This window comes from Rhodofomes roseus, assembly GCF_022264815.1.
Source record: "Rhodofomes roseus strain CIRM-BRFM 1785 chromosome Unknown C8Q71scaffold_3, whole genome shotgun sequence".
NCBI lineage: Eukaryota > Fungi > Basidiomycota > Agaricomycetes > Polyporales > Fomitopsidaceae > Rhodofomes > Rhodofomes roseus.
Genome location: NW_025952959.1, coordinates 466,357 through 492,453, shown reverse-complemented (window position 1 = coordinate 492,453; position 26,097 = coordinate 466,357). Strand labels below are relative to the sequence as shown.

The 26,097-nt window shown below is 56.4% G+C and overlaps 9 protein-coding genes across 9 annotated transcripts; 2 read left to right on the top strand and 7 right to left on the bottom strand.

Moving 5' to 3' along the window:
- Nucleotides 1-1,451, bottom strand: C8Q71DRAFT_332255 (uncharacterized protein). The gene is made up of 2 exons (XM_047917889.1): nt 795-1,451; nt 1-741 (listed from the first exon to the last, which is right to left on the bottom strand). The coding sequence occupies exons 1-2, from the start codon at nt 1,027-1,029 to the stop codon at nt 395-397; spliced, it is 582 nt and encodes a 193-aa protein (XP_047782790.1). The 5' UTR covers nt 1,030-1,451; the 3' UTR covers nt 1-394.
- Nucleotides 1,452-3,199: 1,748 nt separating this feature from the next.
- Nucleotides 3,200-3,748, bottom strand: C8Q71DRAFT_853872 (uncharacterized protein; the record flags this gene model as incomplete). The annotated part of the gene is made up of 4 exons (XM_047926985.1): nt 3,200-3,252; nt 3,304-3,396; nt 3,452-3,531; nt 3,588-3,748. 4 exons carry the CDS (start codon nt 3,746-3,748, stop codon nt 3,200-3,202), a joined length of 387 nt encoding a protein of 128 aa, XP_047782789.1.
- Nucleotides 3,749-5,124: 1,376 nt separating this feature from the next.
- Nucleotides 5,125-7,095, bottom strand: C8Q71DRAFT_332164 (ERG4/ERG24 ergosterol biosynthesis protein). The gene is made up of 7 exons (XM_047917887.1): nt 6,637-7,095; nt 6,373-6,587; nt 6,104-6,319; nt 5,816-6,056; nt 5,680-5,761; nt 5,489-5,623; nt 5,125-5,430 (listed from the first exon to the last, which is right to left on the bottom strand). The coding sequence occupies exons 1-7, from the start codon at nt 6,995-6,997 to the stop codon at nt 5,364-5,366; spliced, it is 1,317 nt and encodes a 438-aa protein (XP_047782788.1). The 5' UTR covers nt 6,998-7,095; the 3' UTR covers nt 5,125-5,363.
- Nucleotides 7,096-7,585: 490 nt separating this feature from the next.
- On the bottom strand, nt 7,586-10,293 carry C8Q71DRAFT_794463 (Mycolic acid cyclopropane synthetase-domain-containing protein; the record flags this gene model as incomplete). Its single annotated transcript, XM_047925538.1, has 12 exons — nt 7,586-7,665; nt 7,727-7,767; nt 7,825-7,918; nt 7,977-8,150; nt 8,268-8,315; nt 8,368-8,449; nt 8,539-8,650; nt 8,756-8,913; nt 8,962-9,272; nt 9,618-9,780; nt 9,837-9,963; nt 10,157-10,293. 12 exons carry the CDS (start codon nt 10,291-10,293, stop codon nt 7,586-7,588), a joined length of 1,527 nt encoding a protein of 508 aa, XP_047782787.1.
- Nucleotides 10,294-12,252: 1,959 nt separating this feature from the next.
- On the bottom strand, nt 12,253-12,980 carry C8Q71DRAFT_332017 (uncharacterized protein). The gene is made up of 6 exons (XM_047917886.1): nt 12,881-12,980; nt 12,772-12,829; nt 12,655-12,721; nt 12,545-12,603; nt 12,436-12,491; nt 12,253-12,381 (listed from the first exon to the last, which is right to left on the bottom strand). Exons 1-6 carry the CDS (start codon nt 12,881-12,883, stop codon nt 12,298-12,300), a joined length of 327 nt encoding a protein of 108 aa, XP_047782786.1. The 5' UTR covers nt 12,884-12,980; the 3' UTR covers nt 12,253-12,297.
- Nucleotides 12,981-16,812: 3,832 nt separating this feature from the next.
- C8Q71DRAFT_737217 (tRNA intron endonuclease) lies at nt 16,813-17,711 on the top strand. Its single transcript, XM_047922588.1, has 5 exons — nt 16,813-17,003; nt 17,057-17,138; nt 17,204-17,283; nt 17,338-17,393; nt 17,444-17,711. Exons 1-5 carry the CDS (start codon nt 16,986-16,988, stop codon nt 17,562-17,564), a joined length of 357 nt encoding a protein of 118 aa, XP_047782785.1. The 5' UTR covers nt 16,813-16,985; the 3' UTR covers nt 17,565-17,711.
- C8Q71DRAFT_737215 (MFS general substrate transporter) lies at nt 17,712-21,371 on the bottom strand. Its single transcript, XM_047922587.1, has 14 exons — nt 21,268-21,371; nt 20,851-21,184; nt 20,699-20,737; nt 20,588-20,604; nt 20,486-20,540; nt 20,116-20,193; nt 19,924-20,060; nt 19,646-19,870; nt 18,716-19,592; nt 18,498-18,649; nt 18,288-18,440; nt 18,175-18,226; nt 18,082-18,124; nt 17,712-18,031 (listed from the first exon to the last, which is right to left on the bottom strand). The coding sequence occupies exons 2-14, from the start codon at nt 20,984-20,986 to the stop codon at nt 17,869-17,871; spliced, it is 2,127 nt and encodes a 708-aa protein (XP_047782784.1). The 5' UTR covers nt 20,987-21,184; nt 21,268-21,371; the 3' UTR covers nt 17,712-17,868.
- A 3,050-nt stretch (nt 21,372-24,421) lies between these two features.
- On the top strand, nt 24,422-24,886 carry C8Q71DRAFT_737197 (uncharacterized protein; the record flags this gene model as incomplete). Its single annotated transcript, XM_047922586.1, has 1 exon — nt 24,422-24,886. A coding segment is annotated over one exon (254 nt), but the record flags the coding sequence as incomplete, so codon positions are not given.
- Nucleotides 24,887-25,353: 467 nt separating this feature from the next.
- On the bottom strand, nt 25,354-26,076 carry C8Q71DRAFT_331765 (uncharacterized protein). The gene is made up of 3 exons (XM_047917885.1): nt 25,727-26,076; nt 25,575-25,667; nt 25,354-25,518 (listed from the first exon to the last, which is right to left on the bottom strand). The coding sequence occupies exons 1-3, from the start codon at nt 25,983-25,985 to the stop codon at nt 25,469-25,471; spliced, it is 402 nt and encodes a 133-aa protein (XP_047782782.1). The 5' UTR covers nt 25,986-26,076; the 3' UTR covers nt 25,354-25,468.
- Nucleotides 26,077-26,097: the final 21 nt, after the last annotated feature.

Genomic DNA, 26,097 nt, shown 5'->3' with positions numbered 1-26,097 from the left:
AACCATCTCCTCTTTCGTCACTGCCATACCGACCCGGTCAATGTCCTGCCTCGACACAACCCAACGAGTCGAAATGTCCGCCTAGGGCAGTCTGTGCATGTGCCAGCGATGTGTGCATAACTGGTCCTCAGAGAAACTCATGTCTAGTACGCAACTGACACTTCATACAACTTCACCATCACTGGCGATTATCACGGTCTACCATTCGAAGCTAGGTATGCCGTATACATGTAGGCTGACTATGCATCACAAGGATCAACTATTGTAGTAAGTCCTTCCCCAAAGCCCGAATACGTGTCTCAAGAATGTCAAACGTCCGTCCTCTCTTCTTCAAACCCATGATCCCAGTGCCAGGCAGGGCCCAGGCGGCCTCGCGTGCACCAAGTGATTCGCCTTACTCGACCGACACAGCCTTCAGCAGCACATCCGCACAGTCCCCAACCGGAACATCATCCGGCCTCCACAGCAGCTGCACCTGGGGGCCCACGCTCCAGTACGGCGCCGTCCCGTTGACATAGCACGCCGCCAACGTGCCGTAGCCAGGCGGGTTCGGGAGGACGTCCCCGTCGAACGAGAAGCCCGCATTGCTCCAGCCGGCGTTGATCGTGACGAGCTTGTAGCCTGCGGGCGCGTCGCTCTCGTACGGCGCCCCCTCCACGAAGCCGATGGACCAGGGGATGTCTCCCCCGTTCGGCCCGTTCGACGTCAGCCAGTACACGTCGCCAGTCGTGCTGTTGAACTCTGTTTCGTATGAGGTGAGTTGCGAACTACGAGGAGGACGCGAGGGTGCGTACGCCAGGTGAGGGTCTCGCTCTGGTTCGAGGTGAGCACCGCTGCGTTTTCCCCGGCGCCGGTGTGGAAGGCAACGGGCCACCACCCGGAGTAGGTGTCGTTGTCGCCGTTAGGCACAGTGTTCAGCTGGAACTGTGTCAAGCCCGAAGGGCCAGAGAAGTCCCGCGCCTTGATGGGATTCGCAGCGACCGAAGCGAAGAGGGCAGCGGCGAGAGTGGTGAGTGCAAGTGAGATCATGTTGATTATGAAGTGAGTGATGAGTATTGTCGCAGTTGTGATTGGTGTCAAGTCGTAGGTATCGTCGTTCGCTGAGGATCATGTCTGTTTCTGGGCCTTATATACGCCCAAGGAGCATTCTCGCCGCTAGGTGCCCAGCTCCCAATACATACAGTACACCTACTCCGAGCCCGGCTCTGCGCCGCTCGAAGCTTCGAGTTCCCAGCGTGCCCACCGCCGCGTGCCCGGAGCGCCATCAATGACGGCAGGTGTTGTGACGCCCGCATCGTAGTGAATTGCACGGTCTTGCAGGACCCCTGATAATCCCTCTAAAGCCTAGGTCGGCAGGTCTCGAGTTTTTGTCCGACCGAATTTCACAAGATTTGGACGGTCTGTGTCCGAAAATCGACCTAGGTTCCGCCTGGCGGCGGTTCTTGTCCGGATTTTCGAGACTGGCCTACTTTAGGGTCGATTTTGTCCGGATTCTCTGTTCTAGCCTGTTTTAGCGTCCAAATTCGCCCCCGACGTGGATTTCGCTGTAGAGACACTGATCAGCACCAGTAGTATCGTTTGAGGGTATCAGAACGTCTATCAAGGAGGATACAATATTACCTATGCCCGACCTATGCCCAGCCTCACCTCCGCCGCCTATTGCGCAGGCACAACTAGCTTGCGCATTCGGATCATTGAGTGACTGGAATGAAGATTACAGTGAATGTCGTGGACAAACAGACATACAGTATCTATGAGTACATCCGAGCAATGACCATCGAGCGCATACCATCCTCGTCGGCCTCAGGCTATGCCTGCCAGTGATGAAACGACGTCAGAGGATGTTCGACGCGCACAGTCCATGGGTCGTCACAGTCCTAATGAAGATATCTCGACAACACAATGTATCTAAGTACTGTTAGGTCTAATGTTAGAGGTGTTCACTGTCTGAGCGGTGCGGCCTGTGCCTACATGGTATATCTCCCGCCCCAGAACCCTAACCCCGCCGGACCCCGGAGCTCCAACCCCAGGCTCCATGTCCGGATGCCCGACCGGCCTACCCAGAGCCACCTTGTTTTTGTCCGACATCCACGTCCAGCAATTTTCGATCTTGGACCTGATTTGTCCGGATTTCGACCAGGCCAAACCGGCCTCTAGGGCTAGTTTTTGTCCGGATTCCGACCTATGTGTTGGGGGTGTTATCAGGGGTCCTGGTCTTGCACGGTGCGTTTGCGCTCGGCGTGGTCTGTCTCCGACCCGCACTGTGGCTGGGATGACCGCGAGAAACGTCACCGTCGCGGGCAGGGGATGCCGTCGAGTCGTAAGCGCGTAGGCCATTGCAGTGTTTCTCGCAGCGCCCGTGGTACGCGAGGCCGAGGGTCTCCGATGAGGACACCAGTGTGGGGCCGAGCTGAGGATCATCCATGGACCCAATCAATGACCGTCGCGTCACTGCAACGCTTCGTCAAATCGTAGGCATTATATGTGGACTCATCATGATTGAAACAGTGAGTCGAGCCCAAACTGCTGGTGCGCACGACAGCGGAGATGTTTGAATACTGTAGTGTTGAAGCCGACGTCGGGGGTCGAAGCACTCCGAACGAGCCGCGACGCGCGGAGTCTATGGGCATTACAGTAACGATGTCTCCGAGGACCTGGATCGTCAGGGCTGTTACATAGGTACGAGCCCATCCCAATCTCAGTCTGATACATACATAGTACGTACTACGAATTCGGCCAACTGTACCAATGGTTGCGACTCATTTCTTATGTACTGTTTGCACTTGCATCTGTCTGTAATAAGTTCGACGGTCTTACTGTGCCAGCAACGCAATTGAGGTGAAAAGTCAGTCGGTAAGTTAGCTGCAGGTGAACGTCAATGGATGAGGCGACGTTGAGAACTGTCTGAGTCACAGTACGCGTCGAACAACTCATTGATTGCAACGCTACGACACCAACTGCTACCTCGCCTACAAACACGCGACTAGACTGAGTGAGTAAACTAGACTAGATGTACAGTAAACGTCCAATGCGACAATCGTTCAATGTTCGTGTACACGATTGAGAAACTACAAGCCCAATGCGAAGTCCGATTACGTGTGAAGAGTCCGTCAATGTCAGATGTTGATCAGCGTGACATTTTGCGTGGGAGGGGGGATGAGGGGTAGGGGGCATGTGTAGGCGAGGAGTCGGTCATCGTTTACGCAGAGGTGATGGTGAAATTGGGGCTGTAGTTGCCGGAATCACCCATCACTGGAGAGAAATTAATGATTTGTTGAAGCGGGCGAGGGCGCAGTTACTCACAGACTATGGAGTAGTCGGAGCCAGGCTCGACATCCGGGACAGTAATTGCAACGGTGCCATCCAAAACGGAGAAGTTGGAGGCAAGCGGATGTTCTGGAGCGCAATCATCAGGATATGTGGGAGAAGCGCGATGCCAGTCGAGACGCACCGTAGTTCTGGATGTAATTCGTGGCTAATACGACTTTGCCGATCTTGTTGGTGATATTGACCGGGTGGTCAGACGTGTTCCTAATGGGGGGCTCGATCAGTACACCATGAAACAGCTCTCCACAGATTCCCCTTACCATGTCACGTTGTAGGTCTGACCGATCACCCAGACCGTACTGGAGTTCGGGCTGAGGATCTCGGGGTCCCATACGTCGCGGCGGATGGGGAACGCGCTGACGAGCGCGAACACGGAGAGCAGGGAGAAGAGGAAAACAGTCGTGAGGTTGTTCATGGTCATAGCGTGAGGTTGTTCGTTAGCGTGTGTGATAGGAGCGGGTGAGCACTGCTGGGGAGGCAGGCTGCCGCATCGCTCCTTATATACTGCTCCCACCCGCGCGCAGAGCCTGCTGATCGCGGGTGCGCATCGGCATGTTCCGGAAGCCGCTCTCTGCTTACGTAAGTGATCCCGCTCTCGCCCCGTCGGCCCCGACCCGGCGTACTCACTACTCTGCTCATCTCCTCCACTTCCTCGACTGCGCCGGCCTGCGACCAGGCCCGAGCATAGCAATCAACGGAGTAAATGAACGTATTGTTGGCGAGTCGCCCAGGTATGCCCGTCATGCTGTGTTTCAAGCTCGTGCCGCGGCGACGCTCACGCTCTCGTGCGCAGGACGAGTCCGTGCATGCCGGCCCAAGACATTCTAGTGTATTCTAAGCCTGCCTATACCCTGGCTCCACACTCCAGCAGTTGTCCTAGGGTGTGTAGCACGCGGTGACAAGTGCCCGTCTTGCAGCGGCATCACATACGAAGACAGTCGTTTCGTGAAGTCGACCGCGATAAGGCTCTTCACATGGCCTCCCCCTTGGCTTCCTCTGCTCTTCTCCCGGTGTCTGCTTACCAGCTGAATGCTATTTGATAACTTGGGCGCGATCTTGCTCGATGTGCGGGATGTCGTGCGCGTTCAAACGTCTTCGACACGATGCGCGCAAGTGCGAGTTGCTCTGGAAAAGCAGAGCCAAGAGACCTGGACAGGTACGAAGCGTTCAACATGTTCACGCTGACGGTGAACGACACCGTCGACACGTTCTTCACAGCCCGGTCCCGTCCACGGTCTTTACAGACCCTACCACGTTCTCCGCGGCTTGCATCGGACGCACGCAGTTCCAGCCAATTCATCTCGGTGCCCACTCGGTGTCAGTTAGGGCGGTGCGCCTTGCTCCACCTTATGAAAGCCCTCAGTGTTTCACTCATCGCGAGTAGTGCCCCTCTACAACTCATGACATGCATCCCGGGTCAGCATCTGTCGTCAACAGTCATGGACGTACAGAATGCAGACTTGATAATGATCTAGAACTACCGGATGATGAAGCAGGGTCACTCATTGCGCCGACTATGTACTGACAGATGTCGGGATCGGCCGCAGTCGGCCTGAACAACACAATTGTCAGCCTAGCTTGCACCGGATCTCCATCATGACCATAACGCGCATTGAGCTGGGGAGCCATCGGGTCGGACACTCGTGAGGTGACAGGACTCAGTTTCAGGCAAGACCGGCGACTTGAGTTGTAGGCCTGCAGCAGTACATATGGAGTTCTGTTGTGGTTCAATGCAAGCAGCAATACCTCACGATCATAGCCCATGACAATACGTTGTAGCTGACTTCAGGCAGGACAGAACTGTATGATAGTTGTGCCCGAACTTCCGCGTCGCAGACACTCACTGTTAATAAGAGAGGACTTCTAGAACTAAGTTATCATATCACGATCGGTCTACCACAGACGCAGAAGCATATACTTAATAACCAGAATACAATAGACAGTCCACTTCACACAGCCCAAGAGATCCTCACGCTTTCTCAATCACGTCGGCACATAGAAGCCCCCTTCAGCTTGTCTCCAGCCGTCCGGAAACCTCAGTATACGTAGGGAATAATGCGGTACGGCACTTTCTCGCAGTATCGGTGCCAGTCCTTTCCGTATCTGCCACGCAGCCGTCAGTATCATCGCAAACCACCGAGTAATTGAAGCCACCGCGCACTTTTTCTCACAGTTCTCGTCATCCCGCATCTGCCGGTGGATGAGGAGCACGGCGAAGTATGCAACGTAGAAGTACGTGATCGGCGTCTCGAAGCCTGTCGGGAGGGACCATGCGAACGCCATGATCAGGTCGCCCCTGCGATGTCATGAGCATCCGCAGATTGTCGCATGCATACGGGTTGAGGAGCTTACATGTAGTTCGGGTGCCGGGACTTGCCCCACCACCCTTCGATGAGTAGCTTCGAACCACGCTCGGTCGTCATATACTTCAGGTCTATCCAGATAATGCTCGTGAGTAGCGAGTCGACCGCATTCACAGCGTACGCACTCTTGGGGTTCTTGCCGTTACGGAAGTCGTTCTTCTCGCCATTGGCCGCGCGGAAGATGTAGTAGCCGAGGCCATTGACGGCGAGCACCGCGATGGCAGCGGGGATGCCGAGCTCATTCTGCCTGAAGACCAGGAAGCGCGGCTGCAGGGAGTAGACGAAGGGCACCCAGGCGAGGTCGCCAACGCCGAGCATGAAGCCGAAGCCGTCGGTCGTGATGTCCATGGTCGTGAAGATCGCCGGCTACGCGCATATTAGGTCGGTGGCACGGAAGGGCGTGACTGACGTACCTCATTGTACAACGCGTCCAAAACGTAGAAGATCTGGAAAGCGGTGGCAAGCCACATCGAGTCGGTGACTTTCTCCAATCCACCACGGCGGACAGCCTGCTCGCAGATCATGCTGATATCAATGAGGACCCAGAGTATAAGACCGGGTCGGAGCTCATTGAAAGACTTCAGGTCGAAATAGCCAATGGAGGGGTTCAGCTCTCTGCCGATGAAGAACTAGTGCGCCACTGTTGTCAGTGGCATGATGACCAACAAAGGGTGTCACGAACGTCGTAAATCGGGTTGCCACTGTTACCTCCGAGGGCAAGCAGGGCGCCTGGACGGAAGGAAGCAGCATAGCATCCAATGCCTTGGATGACGGACATGAGGATAGAGGCCGTCACCAGGCCAACCCACTTGTCGTAGATGAAGGTGAATGACTCGAAGCCGTAGCGCCAGATGTAGCCTCCCGTCAGGCCGAGCGCGAGCAGCATCGTCGAGAAAGCTATAACCCGCTCAACATACAGATCGCATGCGACACGAGCAGCACGTACCATTGATCTTGTACATCTTCTTCTGCCCCGTACGCATCGGTACGCCCGCCACCCAGTCACCCGGAAGCACAAACCACGCCGCCACACAGAACGCGTACCAACTGAGGTACATGAGCGTCGCCTCCGTGTCCCACAGGCTCTTCCACCAGTTCGGGTCGCTCAGCGAAGCGACAATCGTCTCGCTCGACAGCGGCGGCGGGCATCCCCCCGTGTGCTCCGAGCAGCCAAAGTACAGCGCGTAGGTCATGATCGGGACGGAGAGGGTCACAAAGAGCGCGCCGGGGGGCCCAAGGAACTCATAGGTTTTGGTGCGCGGGTTGAGCTCGGCGTCGCGTCGAGCGACGGACTTGGAGGGGGCCATGGCGGTCGTGGGTGAGGTTGCTAGAGAGGACACGCGCTGGACGCGTCGTGGCTAGAAGAAGGGCCTGAGAGCGTGTCACCGTGACGCTCGTACGTCTATGACGGTGGCGCCATTTCCTTTCGGGAATGGGCGGTTCGTGTCGGTGGCTGATCACATCTGTCTGCTTTCCTTCCACCACACCATTATCGCCGGATGAAGAACACGCTATGCACCTTGTAACTGGGAACACCCAATATGAGGGCATTGGCACTATTTTTACAGCAACAGACGCAGGTAGGCATCGAGAGCTTCCGACTGAAAACACTTGTTTCACTGACGTCTATGCGTTTCTAGGAGGTTGGTCGGCGTAAACTAGCCTGACAGCATCATAGATGTTCAACGAGGCTGCGTAACAACTGGCATGATACTTCCAATGCCGCGAGATGCGAATACAAAACCAATACCTGCAACCCAACGCCCACACGGTGCACCCCCAGAGGTAGGCAACAGGTCTGCATTGACATTTCCCGAGAGAGGAGTTCTCGTCCTGCATAAGTATATTATGGTACGCCGTTGCTGCAACACGGACGCAGTGACACGTACGGACGTTCATTCGACATCCACGTCAGACCCTAAGACCTGACATCCGTATTCTACGTGCCCTTCCCTCGTGAATGTCACGATATGGTCTGAACAATGGGGTAAGTCGCCAATCAGCATGAGATTGCCTCACGAGGTATGCATGCTCACCGCCCAGGCTGCGACTCGCAAAGCCGACTTCACAGTACGCACTGACGCCAGGGACAATCAGCCTACAGATACGGAAATGTCACATTTGCCCAACTCACAAGTAATATAGCCACTTCCTCCGGAAGACTTCGATCTCTTCCTGGCTTCCTGGTGCGCCATCACTCAAGACATCGGCATACTGCTTCCGTAGAGCTTAGGCAGTGGAGCTTCATCAGTGGAGGTGCGTACAACGCGAGGAGCCCAGGCGCACCAGGGACAATCTCTGCATCGAAGCGATTCTCAAACCGTCTCCTCCATTCTCGAAGTGTGCGAGCGTAGTGAGGCCCGATGTTATCGACAGAATCTACGATTAGCCTTCCCTTACTGCCACTGGTCATCGTAGAGATGAGTAGGCTCAGCGTTGGCAAGAACCCTCCTGGGAAAACTGGACCCTCGTTAGTACGTGGGCATTGTGCTTCGGAACGACGGAGCACTAACTCTACAAGGGAAAGGGCAGCGCGTGGTCAGCCCGAGTATCATCCCCAGGCGCAAGTCTGAAGACACACCCATTTTCTTATGAAGTCGGTGTCGCGAACATATGCTTCAAATCCTGCGAAACCCTGTGAGTGCTCATCCCCTGTACGCGAGAAGTACTGACTTACGCGCTTCAGGCAAAGTAATCCCTTGCACCACACCGACGCCAGTGTCCCTCTTCAGTGCCCAGTCGATCCGAGCCCAGTACGTCTGCACTCGCAACGAGACGCATCAACACCGACACATCCAACAGACACACACGAACGTATCCTCAACGAATGAGTTGCAGATATACGCACCTCCAGAAACTCCTGACCAACAGCCTCGACCATCTCCACGCTGACTATCCGATCAAATATGCCCTCCCACTCCTTCGGCATGCTCCTATAGTCCATCAAGTGCACGCGCACTCTAGCAGGCTCGCAGAAGCATCCGGGGGCGCGAGATCGGCTCTCGTCGTACAGCATCTCAACCCCGCCGACGTCCGCGTCCTTGAATATACCGGCGTCCACGCACTTCTGGCAGGGGCGCGGACCGAGACCAATCTCGGCTACGCGCTGTCGTGCGAGATGCGCTTGCTCTTCGGAGAGGGTGAGCGTGTCGACGGTGACGCCGGGGAAGGCTTGGGCCATGCATATAGCCATGGATCCCCAGCCAGAGCCGATCTCCAGGACCTGCTCGACATCACTTTTGCGGCTCAGCAGGTATGACGGCTAACATACCCTATGTCCAGGTCTGATGTCCGCACGCTTCACTATGTGCAGCATCTTCCTGATCTGCGCATCGCACAGCTCGGCGTCGTCGTCCTTGTCCCTAGTGCGTCTGACGGCTGCCTCGGATATCCTGGTACTTGCTTGACTGATCTTCACGCCGCTTAGAGTGCCCTCGCTGGAAGATGGACTCGCGGTTGAGCTGTATGCGCTCGGATCTGCCGAAGACTCGGAGGCGGCTGTTGGGAGCGGCGATTCATGAAGATCCGTGTCCAGCTCAGGGAAGATGGCGCATGAATAGGTCATGTCTCCGGATAGAAACGCTGTCATTTCGAGCAAAAGGTGAGCCATGAACAATGCCGCGAGATAGAATAGAGCTAGTGAAGGCCACATAGATGCAAGCCGCAGCTGTGCCGCTGTCATGTAAGAGGACACAAACTTTGACAATTCGTGTAAGTCATATTCACAAGCGGATGCAGGCTAAGGACCAAGCGCATGCCCGAGAACGCGCATATATGCAGCCACACACATGTATATTAGCCATTCATGGTCAAGATATCCATGGAGGCATCGAGAGCGCATATACGTACTCGATCGTTCGCGCGAACACAAGCTCGGGTACCCAGAAGAGGGACCTCCTGGAGTTTGGAAGGTAGGCAATCACGTACCCATGAACATTTCATTGCTGATATCGTAGTGCGCGCTGATATTCTGTCGTGCATTTGCGAGGTTGTTCACGAGGTTCGTTGCGCAGAAGCGTTCCACCACTCGGGATGCCTTGGCCAGCAAGGTGTCGATTTCGGAGAGGCAAGAGCGGTTGTCCAGCAGTACCTGTGGGTTCGGATTCGGTTGAGCGTTGTGTCTCCGAGTTCGAAGCTTGGACGTACCTCGAATAGCGCAGTCAGATCTAAGCAATCGACTTCCCCGTACATGAACGCTTCTGCGAATCCGAGGTCCCCTTGCGTGGCGAGGCGCAGCCAGAAAACCGGGTCCCTGACCGTGATGGTGGCTGTCCTACCTCCAGTGGGTCCCGATTGAACAGCCGCCGGGAAGGCGACATGATAATTTTCCTGGAAGAATCTAGAGTGTGGTACAGCTGGGCAGATGATGAGGAGACGTCCGTGCCGAAGGTTCTTGAGAGTCCTGTAATGCCAGCCATACGGAAAGAGATCCGTCACTGTTGCTTGGGATCAAGTGCTGAACTTACTCGACGACGAAGAACTTGCATAGGACGCAGACGAACTCCAGGCCTTTTCTGAGCGTCGGATCGAGAGCAGACCGAGCGGCGCCAAGGATCGCTCTCATGAGAGTGTTTGACGATAACTTCGTAAGGGTTGCGGCCATGGAGGAAAGCTCGTGCGCGGACTGGAGAGGAGGACCTCGAGCCTTTTGCTGGCACCGTATGGTCAGAACTTCGAGAAGCCGCGGCGTACAGTTATGTCAGTGGAGTTGCCTTCGCGCCTTTGACAGCTCTTTAGTTGTTGTGACATCGCAAAGCAAGGTTCGAAGCCAATAGGTGAAGATCTATGTTCTCGCCGGCCACCCTCCATTCACAAAAGGGGAGGTGCAGCTTCTAGCGAAGCAATGCGATACGTTTGCGAGGACGAAAGTAATAATTGACCTCAGTACTTGTACCGGCAATAAAGACTGTATGGTACTACCTGGCAAGCCCGATCACGTAGACACGGAAGAGCGATGAGAAGGGAGAGAATCGGACAGCTTTGACGCGCGTTGAAATAGATGAATGGCAAGCCGAATAACGCAAGGCACGACGGTAGAAGGTAGATCGGTTCCCCCACGTGGCGGACACGGGAAACCTTGGACGCGTTCAAGCTGTTAGCCTTGAGTTGATTGCTATAGCTCGCATACGGGCTCGTACAAGCACGCTATGTACTCTTGTTCTCAGATTGATGGATTGGACGCGCAAGACCCGCCGCACTGAGTCAATATTGATACGACGCGACGCGATCATGCCTGAGCGCGTCGCGTCACGTGAAGATCGACGCGCCTGTGGCGCATGCATGCATGAACCCCGCGAACGACAGTAGAGTGACGAGTCTAACTTAACTTACCCATTGAGTCAGAAGCCTGGTGATTGTAACGCGGACAAACACAAGCAATGTAAGACCTGAACCCATTCCAGTGCACAGGTCGCCTCTGCTTCGACCTGACCACATTCCATCGGACAGATCATGTCTGACGCCGAGCAAGCTGGCCAGTCCTCAGGCGGCCATGAAGCGTTCTCGAACCACCGGGACCAGTTATCATCGCTTGAATCGGAGCTTCACGCGAATGCAGAGCGGTTACGTCAATGCAAAACAGACTCTGAAACCAGGATGGCCGCCTTCGCTGCGAGAAAGTCGGAAAAAGACGGCCAGGTCGCAGAGATGCGTGTGGGATTGCAGGAGCTTATCTCAGGACGCGAGGAGGACAGAGCTCGCCGGCAATCTACTGCAGGTTCGCATAGCATACGCGAGGGCTCTCCGGAGGCCCAGGCAAACGCGTTGTACTTGCGTTGTGCTGATCATGCGACGGATCAGGCCCGACCTGGACAGACGTCTTGCACCAATTGCGCGAGAACCACGAGTACTTTGTCGATTCGGTCAGGGTACACGCAGAAGGTCGGTCCGCCGTCGATTGTGACCCCCAAACTATCTGAACGGAGCACGCTTGCCGTCTTCTAGAATCTAGGCACTGGAGGGAGGGGTCCCATGAAGAACTATTGCATGCGCTCCGAGATAGGAGGTCCAAGTAGCGCAAGGTGCATTTTCGGACTAATAAGACAGATGACGGCCCAGATGGTCCCCTGCTCACGGGCCTACATTGTTGATCAGTGACGTATACGTGACCGGGATAGCAAATGATGTGTGGCTCGTCATCATTACTGGGGCTGAAAGGGGATGCACGCGAGCATGTGTGTGAGCTGGCCGGGACGGAGCTCGTCGTGGACGAACAAAAGCATCCAGCTTACGGTAGAGGGCGCTGTGCGAGACGCTGCAAGCCAGGCAATCACCCGCGAATGTGTGGAAGCCATACGCGATCGATGAACGCCCTCGGAAGCATCCGATGTGGATGGCCTTTGCACGGACGATGCAGGAGATAGGCCAAGCTGTGGACCCATCGAGCGGCGTACCTGTTCATCGATCCTCCTCTTATCCATCGATCCTCGATAGCCCAGCGGCGCGCCCGCCGTCCGCGAACAGCGCGCCGCATTACTCGGTGTGCGCGACGGGTCGTACAGTGAATGCGATGATATAAAACAGTGGTAATCTCACATGCCTCGCGGTCCCAACAACATATGTACAGAGAATAGAAACGTCCAAGGTGCGTGAGGATCGGGCCCAGGCCTCAGTTGATCTTGAGGAGCTCGACCTCGAACTTCAGCGTAGAATTCGGGGGGATCACGGGTGGGAAGCCGCGCGCGCCATATGCCTGCATCGCGATGAGGACCTGAAAGCGTGCGGTCGAAAATTCATGGCCACTCACGTAGTCTGGTGTTGCCGTCAAGACGGCCTTCTCGCCCAACGATAGTTGAGGGACACCTGTGCGTCGTCAGTACTCCGGAGCTGGGAGATTGCTACCCGCAGCGTCGCACCTTCGTCCCAGCCCTTAATCACCTTGCCTACACCAATCTCGGTCTCGAAGGGTTGTCCCCTGTGGCACTGTTAGCGGCGGGTGCTGCGCATGGCATGGTATGAGGCGCACCGGTCCCGACTCGAGTCGAATTTACGACCGTCCACCAATGTACCCACGTAGTGTATTGTCACCTTGTCTGGTTCGCGAGGTGAGGACGTGGACTGAACGATGACGCAGTCTACCTACCACCCTTCTTGGGGAAGTGAGCGCCATCACCAGGCTTGATAACCTCAACTGTGACACCCTGCGGTCGCATCGTGAGCGTCGACGAGCTGGAGCGCAGCGTGCTACTCACCATGATGTATTCGGGGTACGGCGACTCAAAAGCTGATAGACGAGGACGGGGCGTACGAGCAAGACTAGACCCTGGGGCCACAGACTTATACTAGTACGGAGGCGGAGTACGGATCTTGATCCGATCTGAAGTCATCCGGCCAGTCAGACCTGCGATCCTGTCTTTCCATAAGTAAATGTCGAGTGGCCTGAGAGCGCTCCGTCTAGAACATGTTATCGATGTCGATTGAAGGCGATTAGTGTGGAGGGTATGCATTCGGCCCTATGCTATCTGGGAGCCGTCTCTGGTTCCCGGACGCGATCGATGCCCCCGCGTCTTCATTTGTCTCCTGAACCAATCCGCACGCAAGAAGATTTAGGACACCTTTCGCGGTAGCTTCAAAGACCGAAGACACCGCGCGATCCAGAATGACATATGCAGAGTCGAGACTTGTCCGGCTCCCGCGAAGACGACGCTTGACCACCTCGGCAGCGGCGCACTGGCGTAAATAGCCCCATGATTTTGTAAACTCACCAGCGAATGGAAGACAAGGTCAATGTTCGAGAGAGTCCGGTAGGAGGCGGGGGTTAGAGGCGCCGAAAGAACTTCATAAGAGATGTGGGGTAACGAGATTATGACGAGACTCTCCATATCCAGACCGCAGATCCCTTCCGGAGCTCATATCTCGAACCCCGCAGGTCTGGCTGGGTCGCGGCATCTGCCTAGCTGGCGGCGATGTCGTTAGACCGACGGGCACTGCCAGTGGAACGTAGGTGCTTTCTACGGGTATATTGCGAGGTTTTGCGTCAGGATTCCATGTGCACAGCAGGAAAAGAGGGTCCAAGCGCATATGAGACGTGCAAAAGGAGCCGCTACGGTAATCAATGTGCCGGCAAACCTACCGTGCTGGCGCGGACCATGAGCTTTGAGCTGTCTCCCGGGTGCCCGGAGGTCTGCGGGATACCACTCGCTAGTACCTGCCATGGAAACCCTGGTCCGAGTGAGTGGTGAGAAAGCCAGAAGGTCATTTACAGGTTAGAATGTCGAACCCCAATCACCGATCAACATCTCACAGAGATTGCAGTCAGATTACAGCCCGGATGTCGAAGTTTAATGGATGCAGTGATCCGAAGACGATGTTTCTGTCAACGCTGGTACTCAACGGCAGTAAAAGCAGCCACGAGGACAAAGAAGGTTGAGTCCGTTCTATAGCCACCGACTGAGGAGATTGGAACATAGCTCACCAGTGATCAGTGCTGTTGCATTGCCATCGCCAATGCAGGTACACGCATAACAACATGAGGGGTCTTGGACACACCTAGACCGTCTGATCATAAGGTCACTTCTGATTGTTCTTCGCGAGTTTCGACGCGACCCCGACGTGTAATGAGTATGCATGCTTAGCGCATGGATTGGCGGAACTTGAAACTGCAATTCAAGCCCCCCTAAAGACCCATGTTCTGTGTAAGCCACGCTATGAATATGAAAGTGAAAGGAACCGGCCGCCAAGCAAGTTGAGAGGAAGACTTGACAAAACCGACTCGGTTGAGTGGAGGAGACAGCCACGAAGCTGCAGCGCGGTTGCCGGAGTTCAGCAGCGCTTGTTATCCACGTGCTCGCTCCACGTCCGCTCAATTTGGCAAGTCTTCTGTTTGACCTCGAACCACAGTCACCGTGACGGTTCAGCTATTCACTTCGCCCGATAATCCCAGCTTTTAGTGTCCCAATGTCTGGCTTGTTGCACTTGCAAAATCCAATCACCAAGGTAAGTGTGAAAAATTGTAGGCAATTGGTCACCACAACGGTTTGGCACCCTGCAGATGATGTGTCGCCCGGCGTGCAGGCACGGATGGTCTTGCCTATGGTATGTCAGATGAGGTACGCGAGTAATGGGAGAACCTCGTTCGCAAAACTCCCGCAGCAAGGACTCAAAAGTCCGCGCAGCTCTCGAATAGAAGGCTCCGGGAAGATGCTATTCACGCGGGGTTCCTGTCAAAGATATGCATCTGAACAGTTTCTCGTAAGCGTGGCTGGTGAGTCCGACGGAACTTCATTGACTTACAGTTCAAAGAACGGTTCTCTGCCATCCGCCTGCCTCACCTGGAGGCCATTGCGAGACTGATTATCCTCGATAGGGTTCAATAAACTGCAAAAGTCTAAGGGCTGATCCGAGGACCCTTACTCACACGTAAGGCCGCGCGGGCCTATTGAGCGCGTGTGCCGTGCGTGCCCTTCTGCAAGGTTTATTGTGGCTCGCGGAAGGGGCCGTACGACATCGAGATGGAGAACTGCGATGCATCATTCAGCTTGTCTCCATGGACTATCCCACCATCTCACCATATGAATCCGCCACAACGGTCCAGAACCGTTCATCCTATGGACTTCGGATCCTCCGCGAGCAGAGTTTGAGATCCCCGGTACAGTGGTTCTTATCGGATGAATAGTAGCGTCTGTAACCGCTTGATGATTGAGTCAGGATCCGACGTGGATTATCATGGCAAAGCATGTCGTATTATGGCGCTTTCCACCGCTCGGAGGTAAAGCCGTGAAGCTAGGGAATCTAATGCATCTGTAGCGGCGTATCGGCCCTCCACCTGGCGTCCATAGCTGGTGTCACAGAAATAAACCTTACGTACCACTGCGACATTGCTGTCCCGCTAGATAAGCCACACCCTTCCCGCTTTCGGATGTCCCATTCATCCTGTATTTTGACAGAGTGCATGGGGTGGCGTATGCATTTGAAGGGTCCCCCATGTCGGCGATATGTCGCTGACGGCCCGGCCTGAAGCCAGCAATCATGCACGTCATATATTATATGCTGGTCAGCGTGACCGGTCAGCTTCCTGGTGCGGTCCGCGACCTGGCGGCGCTGAGTATCACATTGTCAAGAACGCAGCCATCGCGAGAAATAGACCACTTAACTGATGACCTTCAACCAATGCGCGCGGCTGCAGCGTTAGACGTAAATATGAGGGCGTGGGCAAGTGCATACCGATAGCTGCGACCCAGATGCGCCGTCGGCGTACTGCTGTGGACTAGTTGAGGTGAGGCAGTTGCCAGCTTGAATACGCTGGAAGTTATCGGAGGCCTGTCTGAATATGAGACGGGCCATTAACCATATCAGCACACAGGACCGCGGCGTATAATCCCATCAGAAGTAGTGATTTAGTCAGAGCAGGCGACGGACTCTTCTACGCCATCATCCCACCGCACGTTGGTGCCTCTTCTCGGACCATCGCGAAAAGTGGCAAGAGCGGTCCAAGGTCACCCCATCTTTCGCCGGTCCTATCACGAGCAGCTGTCCCAGGTCACTCGCCCTGGTATAATCAGCTCTTCACAGCATGAAATGGTGAGCGCGTGAATTTTGAGATAGAGGAAATGGGGCCGAGAAGAAGCTTCAATGTCATAGCGACAAACACCAGTGGTACCGGGCCCCTTCGGCTCGCCTGAGACAATCCTTGCGCGCGCGTTCAAGCTTGCAAACTTCAAGGCTTAGTCTGTCTGTGTATACATGGTCTGATCAGCTCACACTAGGCTCTGACACAAAGTACGGACGCCCGCCTCGTGATGACATGACAGATCGTCGGTGCTCTTCCCTAAAGGGTGTCTTCGCGGCTATCTACCAGCGAGAGGTTCGTCACTGATCGGTAGTCACCGTGTTGAACAAGAGGAATTTGAGATGGACAGAATTCTTCAAGGCCATGTCGCATCTCCCTTGGGCGCCGTTCCGAGTTCGTATTGTTGTGATTCGCGTTTATCCTGGATCAAACTTAGTAAACCCCCGAATTCGAAAGTTGCGCTATTTGCTCGATACTGCATTGTACATATTACGGAGTGAATCACCAACCAATCTTGTGTCCTGGTCGGTCGGGCGGTACTTGCGAGTTGCGATCATCGTCGTACGCTGACAGTGACTTGAACGCGTTACAGACGCGTGCTGTCACATACGCAGCTGTCACGCGTTCACCCACACGAGCCGAGTCGCGCTCAGCTTGCCACTTGTCCCCAGCAAGCACTCGGTTTTGGAGGCGCGAGTCGTCTGCGTGATTCCTATACTGCTCAGCGACAACGTCACCGTGAAGTATCACAGGTGGGCGTACTACTACCTACTAGCTTGAGAGTTTCAATGGAACAACATCCTTCCGTGCGTTTTTCATCGAGATTCACTGCGCATCACTGAATAGTTGATCATCACAGTACACAGAACTCTCCGCGCTCGTACCAAAATATCCAAGATCAGCTGGAGCATTGTTTCAAACCTACAATGACTTAAAACTAGGTAAGAATCGGGAGCAGTGCTGCGGAACATACGAGGACGCGACGTCTGACTCGATATCACTACAGCTCAGCAGTGGACCGACCTCGAGGTCGTAGACCTTACCAGCTGCTCTAGAGGCGCATTGAAAGGCCGCCGACCAAAAGTGGTGAGTTGTTGTTACGAGTTCCTAGCTAGCGGGCGGTGTTAACGCCTTGAAAAGGAGGCCGTCCTGTGTGTCATCCCTTGCTCGCTCGCGGAGTCACTTTCGATCGCATGGTGAGGCTCGAAAATATCGCCTGGCATAATTGTTCACGGCGCACAACCAGGTTACACGATGCATTCGGTGAACTCGGAAGCCCTCCGCACATTTATCTAGCTATCAACACGGAGGATTCATCCATTGTGTACTACAAGATCAGCCCGGGAATTGTGAAACCACCTGTTTGAGGTCTGACGCAATGCTTTCTGTTCAAGCGAGACGGCGCTGTTCGGTCTTCGACCACTGTTCCGGCACACCTGTATCAATAATCATACAACCTGCCTCTAGACAGGTCATCGTAATTGTACACTATTACACAGATCACATAATGCAGCTGTCGATCTTCGATGTCACGATATGATGCAGGGTATTGCTACAACTAAAATCGAGCGAGTGGAACGTAACGATGATTTGACAATGCGATGCGAGTGTTCGTTTCGATGAAAGCTGCCCCAAAGGGGCCTCGAGAGGCAGGTGGGGGATCCTTGCAGATCAATGCACAATTACTCTTCCTCCACCGTGCTCCCGAGGTTGTTCTCTGATCAGGAGAACGCAGAAGCCTGCGATGGCGAAGACGATGATGCTGACATATACGGGTATCGACTGATTGATCGCGAGGAGCATGCCGCCGAGCATGGGTGCGATCATGCCACCTCTGCTCGAAAGATGAGTACGCGTGTATTAAGGAAGGCGATTCTCACTTACATCCGCGAGAGGGCAGAGGCAATGCCACAAGCGGAGCCTCGGACTGGTAACAGCGTCAATATGCGAGATTTTCAATGGTCGCTTTGAGCTTACCTTTCGTGCCAAAAATTTCGGGTGTCCAGCCGTACAACACAGCCCACATGGCCTGAACGAAAATACCAAAAATCAGCCATTTCTCGTCGTATCGCAAGCTGAGACCAACATACCGTCGCGCTCAGACTGATCCCGACCGTGCTCGCGCGCACCGCCCACGACTGCTCGACGATAACAAAAATGATGCAGAAAAATGCAGTCACGAAGGTACTGCCTGCTAGCGACAGTCTACGTCCTAGCGGGCCCTCGATCAGATATGCTCCGAGCTATAGAAAGCAAACAACATGAGACAGATCACCAGGCATATGACAGTGAACACCTACCACGGCGCCCGGACATCCTCCTAGGGCGTATATGACTACATCCCACAAGCTCGCATCGAGACTTTTCGGTGAAGCAGAGCCTAGGTCTGCCTCTAATTGTGCCCCACGGCCCTCCAGCAACTTCGGCAAATATACATTGAACATCGTGTAGGCTGCAAGAGTCCCAACACCCATAAGTATCTGCTCCCACATGCAAATAACAGCGTAGGGGCACTCACCCAACGACATCGCGAACCACGCCGCCCACACCAAGAGGGTGGTATGCACCCACTCCGGCACGAGCACCATCGCGATCCGGTCGAGCCACGCCCAGAGCGGCTTCCTCAGCCACCTTGGGAGTTTCCAGTAAATATTCGGGCGGGGCTCGTATACCGACGACGTCGCGGAGAAGCGCCTGCTGCCCCTGCCACTCAGCCGTGGTCGTGGTCTCGGGTATGCAGTCTCTGCATCGACTCCTACGTCGTCGGCGAAGAGCCCCGACACGGGGCGCGATGCGGCAATCGACGGCTCGCGCGAGAGCGGGGGCTTGTCCTCCGCCTCGGCGTCGGTGTGCAGCAGGGACTCGGGGCGGCCGCGGAGGGAGCCCGCGGGGGTCGAGGTGCGCGAGATCTGGGAGACCTGCGGGGTGTGGAAGTGGTGCCCCTCGAGCGCGACGTTGGACTCGCCCGTCGCGTCGTAGCTCTTGGACTCGCTTTCGGGCGAGGCGCGCAGGAGGTCGCGGCTGTTCGCGAACGCCATCGGCGCGCGCTCCTCGCTGTTCCCCCGCGAGTCTCGCGTCTCTCCTGCGTGTGCGTCTGCGTCGAAGACGAGGGCAGACGGGTCGTGAGGGGTGTCTGTTATGGAGTCGTGTTGGGGATGTTTTGATGGGGGGTCGTGTAGATCGTGATTGTTCATGTTGGCGGGCTCGTCGGTGATGAGAGGGGCGTACACGCTATCGCGCACGTCCTCGAGCCCAAGATTTAGCTCGTCCCCATTGAACCTCGATATCATCTGCAGGGACTCTAGCGCCTCTTGCGGGCGTCCCGCGTGGACGAGGTAGCGCGGCGACTCATGCAGTCGGAAGAACACGATCCGCGCGATGAACATCGCCATTGTCTGTGCGGCTTACGTTCAGTCGGATCTCGCATGCTACGAGAATGTATGCTTACAATCGCGCCAAGGGTCGAAAGTAGATACTTCCATCCTTGATTTTGGGCGTCCACGTCGCAGGCGGCTGGAGCCGGCGGACAGGAGTGGCCAGGTATGACGATAAGGCCGACGAAGGCCGCGAGGACGGAGCCAAAGGAGAAGAACACAGAGAGCGCGGTGACGAGATACTGCTTCCCATTCGGCATGTGTTCCAAGAGAAGAGTGCCATCCGTAGGCATGGAACCCTGGTGTTCGGGATTGCGTCAGCTCGAGTCTTACAAGAGAGCGCAGTACTTACTCCGACAGCACTCCCGAGGAAGAATAGAGAGATACATAGCCAGATGAATGTCGGTGCGAATGAGGCGAAGATCCCGAAAAAGGCCGTGAGGAACAGCGTAGCGTTGAAGGCGGTTGTGCGGCCCATGAGGTCGGAGCCTGTGGCAATGATTCCTCAGTCGCTGTGTTCCAGAAGATCGATCGTCGCACTCACATGTTCCCCAGCCCACTGCGCCGAACATCATCCCCGCGAACATTGACGAGGATAGCGTGCCGATGACGCTGTCGCGCACTGAGGTTGTTGCATGAGTATCACGGAACTATTCTCGAAGCCTGATAAATGGACATTTGACGCATAAAAGATGACACGCTGGCTGTGTATGCGGAGGTACTCTGTACTGTCTCGTCCCGAATCATATGCTCGTGAACAAATAATCGCCTTGGCCCTACATGAGCAGCATAGCAGCATATGCCGTATTGTGGGTGTCATCCGCTAGTGCCATGGGGTAATCCAACCCGCTGGCGGGTCGATACACGCCGTCTTCGCTGCACACATCCAAGCTTATCCCAATGTCCAAACTCACCTTCAAAATGCCGCTGAATGCGCGGCAAGGCTATTGCCACCGCTTGGATCCACATCTATTACATCCGTTGGACGCGCCTCGGCACATTCAAACGCGACTCACGTTATCCGCCATCCATCCTGGGCACGCGGGGAGGTGGGTGCGGGGAAGGGGTCACCGGTCAGCATTCGCCCGGATCATGGCCTCTCGCCTCGAGAACTCGACAACACTCACCGAACCCACAGAGCGACAGCAGCGTCCACTGGTACCATCCTACGCGCAGCCCAATCACACCCGTGGCATATGCATATGCGTTTAGCACGAAAAGAACCCGCCGACACGGCCACACGTCAATAGGCTGCAGCATCTGAGACGCGGGGACGCACCCATCCCTATGCGGTCGATCGTCCTGTCGAGCGGGGTGCGCTCGTCGCCGCCGCCCTCATCCTCGCGGCCCTCCTCGAGCTCTGGATCTTCCTCGCCCATGACCGAGTAGTAGCTGAGGCGGTTGAAGGACGCCATCTCGGGCCATGCGCTCCTTCCTTATATTGTCTTGTCTTGGTCAGGCCGGTATGGAGGGCAAAAGCAGGATGGCGATCGATGGTGCGACGCGCTCGGAGACCGAGGGCTCTGGCTGGCGATAGGCTGGAACGAGAAAGGGTCCCTCCCGAGCTGGGGCGATAACTGAGCGGGGACGTGCAGATGACTCAGAGTATGCTGCTGGCGGAGACACGGTGACGCAGACGGTGCCGAATATGGTCGGTAAATGTGAGTTTACGAGAGAAGGCTTCCGGGTGGCCTACCGCGCTTCCGGCCTGGGAAGGCTGCTGCCAAAAGCGAGACGGCGACTTGCGTGCGGTGGCGCGGCGCGGAACGACGTGGTGCAGCGCAGGGGACCGGCGGCGACTGCCACGGCGGCGACCGACGCGCCTCCACTGGACCTGATCGGACGGCGGGGACTTGGCGGGGACCGCGGCGTCCGGCCATCAAGCTGGCGCGAGTGATCCGCGCCGGCCGGGATCTCCTCCGGTGAGTGTGCACTCCCGGTTCAACTTGACCAGAGCCCCCTACATCCATCAGTCTGCGCGTTGGTAGCAAGTCAAAACCTGGTCGCCTTGCATAGGTTGTTGCTGCGCGGCCCCTCCCAGAGACTCTATCACTCTGTGTGTACGCAGCTATCTGGACGCTCGAGCTGGGACAGCTGACGGATGATCATCGCAGGCGGAAGTGAACGGTGAGAGAGAGCATCTTCGAACCTCTAGCTATACATACTGTTCCCCCCTCCGTCTACTTATCAGATATGTGCGGCGTGTCTGCGTGTCTCGAGCGTTCTCAGACGGCGATAAAGCCTCTATGTACCGCTCTAGGTCGCCGAGATTCTCCCCGTGTTCAGCGCTCGGTGGCTGCCATCCAGACCTTGTCAGACTGGCTCGTCCCGGGGTCGTCTTCCGTGTGCTCAACACTTATCAGCCAAGGCGGTTCGTCAATTTGGTACGCTCTACTCAGACACACTGCGGATGATCGGGACGCTGACAAGCAGTGGCCATGCAGAGTTCTGCATACAATTCATCGAGATGCGCCCACCAACGAATTGCACACACACCTGCGGCGTGTGAGCTGAACGACTCCTTTCAATGAGTTGACCAACGCTCGTCTAGATCATCTGTCTACGCCCGACATATCACAACTATGGCATTGCAGGCGGTGGCTTGTTCGATGTGACGTATCAGGCTCGTGGACGAGAGCCGCCGTCGCAGTAAGTAGGTCAGTTGCTTGCCTAGGTTGTGCCTTATCGTCTTTGGACGCCACTGGATGCCAACTTGGATGCTAGCAGACGCGTTGCTGCGCGCTGTCCCCGAAGCATATCGCCACGGCCTTGGGCCGAGAGTCTCTCTATCCCCGCTGAATGCGCCAAGGGCTAACTTCGAGACATTTGTCCTCAGATACCCACATCTCCGTGGCCCTATGCAACGCGGTTTCGCGGCGTTCAGCCATGCTCGTACTGGGTGTCATAGATCATTACATCCTGCGGCCCGGCGCGGTCGCCGAGTATGCGGTGAGGTCGACCTACAGTTGACCTACAGAAGGTTGTCATTCATCGGGGTCCAGGTGAGTCCCGTATCATGCACGGTGACGTGTTTCGCAAACTATATCAGCGGTAATGAAACACGGTGACCTCAATTGAATGCGAGTTGGCTTGGTTGTGCAGGTGCCCTGAACGGAATCCAGGAACTGCGAGCTTGTCCGTGTGCGTGAAGGGACGTACAGTTCTCTCCTTCATCCGCATCCCGGTCTTCCAAGGCTCCCGCTCAGCTCGATCACTTGGTTCTCTGCTGTTGAGATCTAGAGTGGATGTCATCCTCCCTGAAGGTGCGGGGCGACTTCGATAAGGCAGACTCCTGTCAGTCCTCGGCAAACCGCTTCCATTCCGAAGATTACACCTAGTTTACAACACGACGCACAGTACAACATCGGAACGCAGGGCACCTCCGGACTTCTGCAACTCTGTAGGTGGTTGTAGAACTACTTACGGTACTGAGCTAGGTGCACCGTGAATACGAAGGCCGAGGCTCGGATGTTTGTCGTACGAGCGGTACAGGCGACCTGGCAATGTCTTCGAGTTTCCCCGCAGGCTGTCCAGCGCGATAGATGGCAGCACTCGCCCGGCGCTGCGGGCAACGCTCGGGTGGTCGTTCCGTATTTGGGACCCCGCAAGCCAGCTCCCTCGCGCGTAACGCAAGCCGCGATCCCGTCACCTACTGTAGAATTTCGACATCATGTTCAGTGGGTGTGACCTGTGACGCTGAACTAGGTAGGCGCCCCAGTTCAGGACCGGCTGGGACCTGTGACCATAGGGCTAGTTCAGTCCAGAGGGTCTGTCCGCGCTGGGGCCTACGTATGTTCACAAACCGTCACTGTGACCATCGGCGAAACCTCAGTTCAGGACCCCCTGCGACCTGTGACTTCTGAACTGAAAGCCCAGTTCAGAGAGGCCCGTGACCTGTGACTGAACTTGATGTCGAAATTCTACAGTAATAGTAATAGCCTTTTAGACCCTGGGCTGCGCGGCGCCGCTCGTTCAGTTCCGTTCTCACTGCACCTGCGCGTGCATCCACCGGAACAGCGGGCGCACGAGAGTGACGGCAGGGCAGTGAACGTGCAGGAGGGCCGTTTTGCTGCATCAGAGACGCGCGTCATGGCAGTGGTCATAGAGCACCCCGAGCTGAATCCGCGTGTACGCAGTCGTTCGATATACGCGTCCGTGAGAGAGTGGGGGCGCGATGGCGACGTCAGAGGGACCCCGTTGCCAGGCGCAGGCGGCTGCGTTGTCTCGCACGCAGAGCGAGGAGGACGCCTGGAGGAGCCAGGAGGGCGCACAGACCGCGGACTCTCCACCCCAGCGACACGCAGCGGAGTGGGAGGCGTAGTGGTGCGGGCACGGCCAGGCACCCGGCGGGCGGAGGGGCTGCAGTGGAGGGGTGCGTCTATTTTTGTCAGAAGCGAGCAGGCAGGCGCGATGATGTAAACGCCAAACAAGCCACCCACCCGCACGGCATGGGGCGACTCGCGCTCGCCCTATAAGCCTGCCCCCGCGCTATTCCCTGCCCACCCACGCACCCCCATCACCTCATCTCGCGCCGTCCGCACGCACACGCACGCCCCCGCCAGAGCCATGGAAGCCCCCAAGCCCGCGATGACCACCGCCACCCAGCCCCAGGCTGTCCAGATGAGTGAGTCTCCGGTCTCCCCCGGCTGTCGAGCCCGGCGGACGTAAACAGCGTCCGCCCGAATTCTGTTGATCGTGTGTGAGGGCGGGGCCGACGGTGCTTGGCGGCCTTGGCCTTGGCACGTCTCCGACGACAAGCCCACCCACGCGCGCTCCGCTCTCGGCGCGCGACGTTGCTCGCCCCTGTCGTGTTCGAACGACGGACGCTGACGATGTTGTGCGACGCCCAGGCATGATGAACCCCCCGCAGCGCGCGAACCAGAGCCAGGAGTGCCAGAACCACAAGGCGAGCCGCCTCCGCGGAGGCGGCGCGGGCAAGGACTGCTTCATCGGTGCCTTCGAGTGCTTCATCTGCTTCGAGGGCTGCAAGGACTGCTGCGAGTGCTGCGCCGATATCATCTGTGCGTCTCCCCCCTCTTACCTCCGTGCTCGCTCGCTGACGCGGCTTGCCTGTGCAGGCTGCCCGTGCGAGATGTGCTGCTAGAGGTCTACACCCCGCCCCGCGCCGTGAACGGACGAATGACCAAGTCGACATACCAGTGTATATTAGAACGACCTTTTGTTATGCCTTCTCAGTGCTGGATGTACCGATGACGTTTCGACGTCCCGCCCGTTGTGTACGTGTACGCCCGAGCGGCGTTGCTGTTGCTTGTACGAAAAGCACAATGGATATTCGCGATGCTGTTGCTGTTGAATGGACGTATGCGTGATTCAGAGTGTGAGGAAAGGATCTCTTGGCTGCAACACTGTCCGCAGGGCTGTATACTCGATCACGAGAAGCTCGTCAGGCACTGGACGATTGACGAGATGCTTCCGCATTATTGCGCGTCGAAGCTACCAAGTCACGCAAGACAACCTCATCCCGGGTCCAACGGCTCGGCCACAAATGTCCTTCCCTGTAAGTATCGCCATCTCGTCCGTGCACCTCACGCAATTCACACCGGTACCGAAGCGGAAACCCTTCCGCTTCCCGAACGTGACTTTCGAAAGCGAAGAGCTCCCTCGAGAACAGCAGGTCAATCATTGATACGATTAGACTACGTAGCATACGAAGGTGCTAGTGAACATGTGCAGCGCGAGTGCGTGACAAAACGAGGGCAAAGTGTCCAGAGGGTGATCACAGGTGCGTCAGAGTCTCTGATGTGCGATGGGGGTCCGGTAGGGTGTGGTAATGCTAGTAGGGGTGATAGTCCGTCCGTAAGGTGTGTAGGGGTCCGCTGCGTGGGTCAAGCTAGTAGGTGCGGGCTCGCGGGGCTCGCAAGGGATGAAGGGACTTTTTACTGCTTGATGGTGAACGTGGGCGAGGCGTTGCCCGAGTTGCCGAACACTGGAGGATGACGTGAGCGGCGCGCATGGGTCAGAGAAGCGACGGGCGGGACGTACACACGACGATGTAGTCGTTCCTCTCCGTCACGTTCGGCACGGTGATGTCCACCTGGCCGTCCGCGATCTGGAAGCCCGCCACGAGCGGGGTCTCTGCAGGCACAACGAACGTCAGCGCTAGCGCAGCCCGCGGCGGACGCGGGACGACGCACGGGTATCGAGGTTCTCGCTGTCGTCCTCGTAGTAGCCCAGGAGGACGATGCCGGTGTGGTTCGCGGCGGTCTGGGGCACCTGGCTCGGGTCCCACTTGATGGTCTGCGTCGAGCCGACGGGCCAGACGGAGAACACGTTCGGCGACTGGATGTCCGCGGACCACAGGATGATGTCGTCCGCGATGGGGATGAACGAGGCGGGCGCGGCGAGCGCGAGCGCGGCGGACGCGGCGAAGGCGAAGAGCTTTCCGAACATCATCGTGTTATTAGGTACGTTGAGGGGTGGGGGTGGGTTCTTGCACGGGTATAGGCGTGACGGGTGTCGACGGACGAAGGAGGGGACGTGCAAAGAGCGCGAAAGGAGCGGGGCG

Bases quoted from the DNA above. Each gene is read 5' to 3' on its own strand.
- C8Q71DRAFT_737215 (XM_047922587.1), bottom strand. From the start codon at position 20,986: ATGGCGTCCTTCAACCGCCTCAGCTACTACTCGGTCATGGGCGAGGAA. The intron at 18,125-18,174 runs GTAAGCTCAAAG...CGCTGTTACCAG, and splicing joins CGAAATTTTTGGCACGAAAG to TCCGAGGCTCCGCTTGTGGC. The intron at 18,032-18,081 runs GTAAGTGAGAAT...TCTTTCGAGCAG, and splicing joins GCCTCTGCCCTCTCGCGGAT to AGGTGGCATGATCGCACCCA.
- C8Q71DRAFT_332164 (XM_047917887.1), bottom strand. From the start codon at position 6,997: ATGGCCCCCTCCAAGTCCGTCGCTCGACGCGACGCCGAGCTCAACCCG. The intron at 6,057-6,103 runs GTACGTCAGTCA...ATATGCGCGTAG, and splicing joins TGGACGCGTTGTACAATGAG to CCGGCGATCTTCACGACCAT. The intron at 5,431-5,488 runs GTGCGCGGTGGC...GCTGCGTGGCAG, and splicing joins GACGAGAACTGTGAGAAAAA to ATACGGAAAGGACTGGCACC.
- C8Q71DRAFT_331765 (XM_047917885.1), bottom strand. From the start codon at position 25,985: ATGATGTTCGGAAAGCTCTTCGCCTTCGCCGCGTCCGCCGCGCTCGCG. The intron at 25,668-25,726 runs GTGCGTCGTCCC...TTGTGCCTGCAG, and splicing joins CAGCGAGAACCTCGATACCC to AGACCCCGCTCGTGGCGGGC. The intron at 25,519-25,574 runs GTACGTCCCGCC...GTCATCCTCCAG, and splicing joins GAACGACTACATCGTCGTGT to TGTTCGGCAACTCGGGCAAC.
- C8Q71DRAFT_332017 (XM_047917886.1), bottom strand. The intron at 12,722-12,771 runs GTAGGTAGACTG...CTCGCGAACCAG, and splicing joins TCACTTCCCCAAGAAGGGTG to ACAAGGTGACAATACACTAC. The intron at 12,382-12,435 runs GTGAGTGGCCAT...ATCGCGATGCAG, and splicing joins TGACGGCAACACCAGACTAC to GCATATGGCGCGCGCGGCTT.
- C8Q71DRAFT_737217 (XM_047922588.1), top strand. The intron at 17,139-17,203 runs GTAAGAATCGGG...ATATCACTACAG, and splicing joins CTACAATGACTTAAAACTAG to CTCAGCAGTGGACCGACCTC. The intron at 17,394-17,443 runs GTGAGGCTCGAA...GCGCACAACCAG, and splicing joins GAGTCACTTTCGATCGCATG to GTTACACGATGCATTCGGTG.
- C8Q71DRAFT_332255 (XM_047917889.1), bottom strand. From the start codon at position 1,029: ATGATCTCACTTGCACTCACCACTCTCGCCGCTGCCCTCTTCGCTTCG. The intron at 742-794 runs GTACGCACCCTC...CATACGAAACAG, and splicing joins GAGCGAGACCCTCACCTGGC to AGTTCAACAGCACGACTGGC.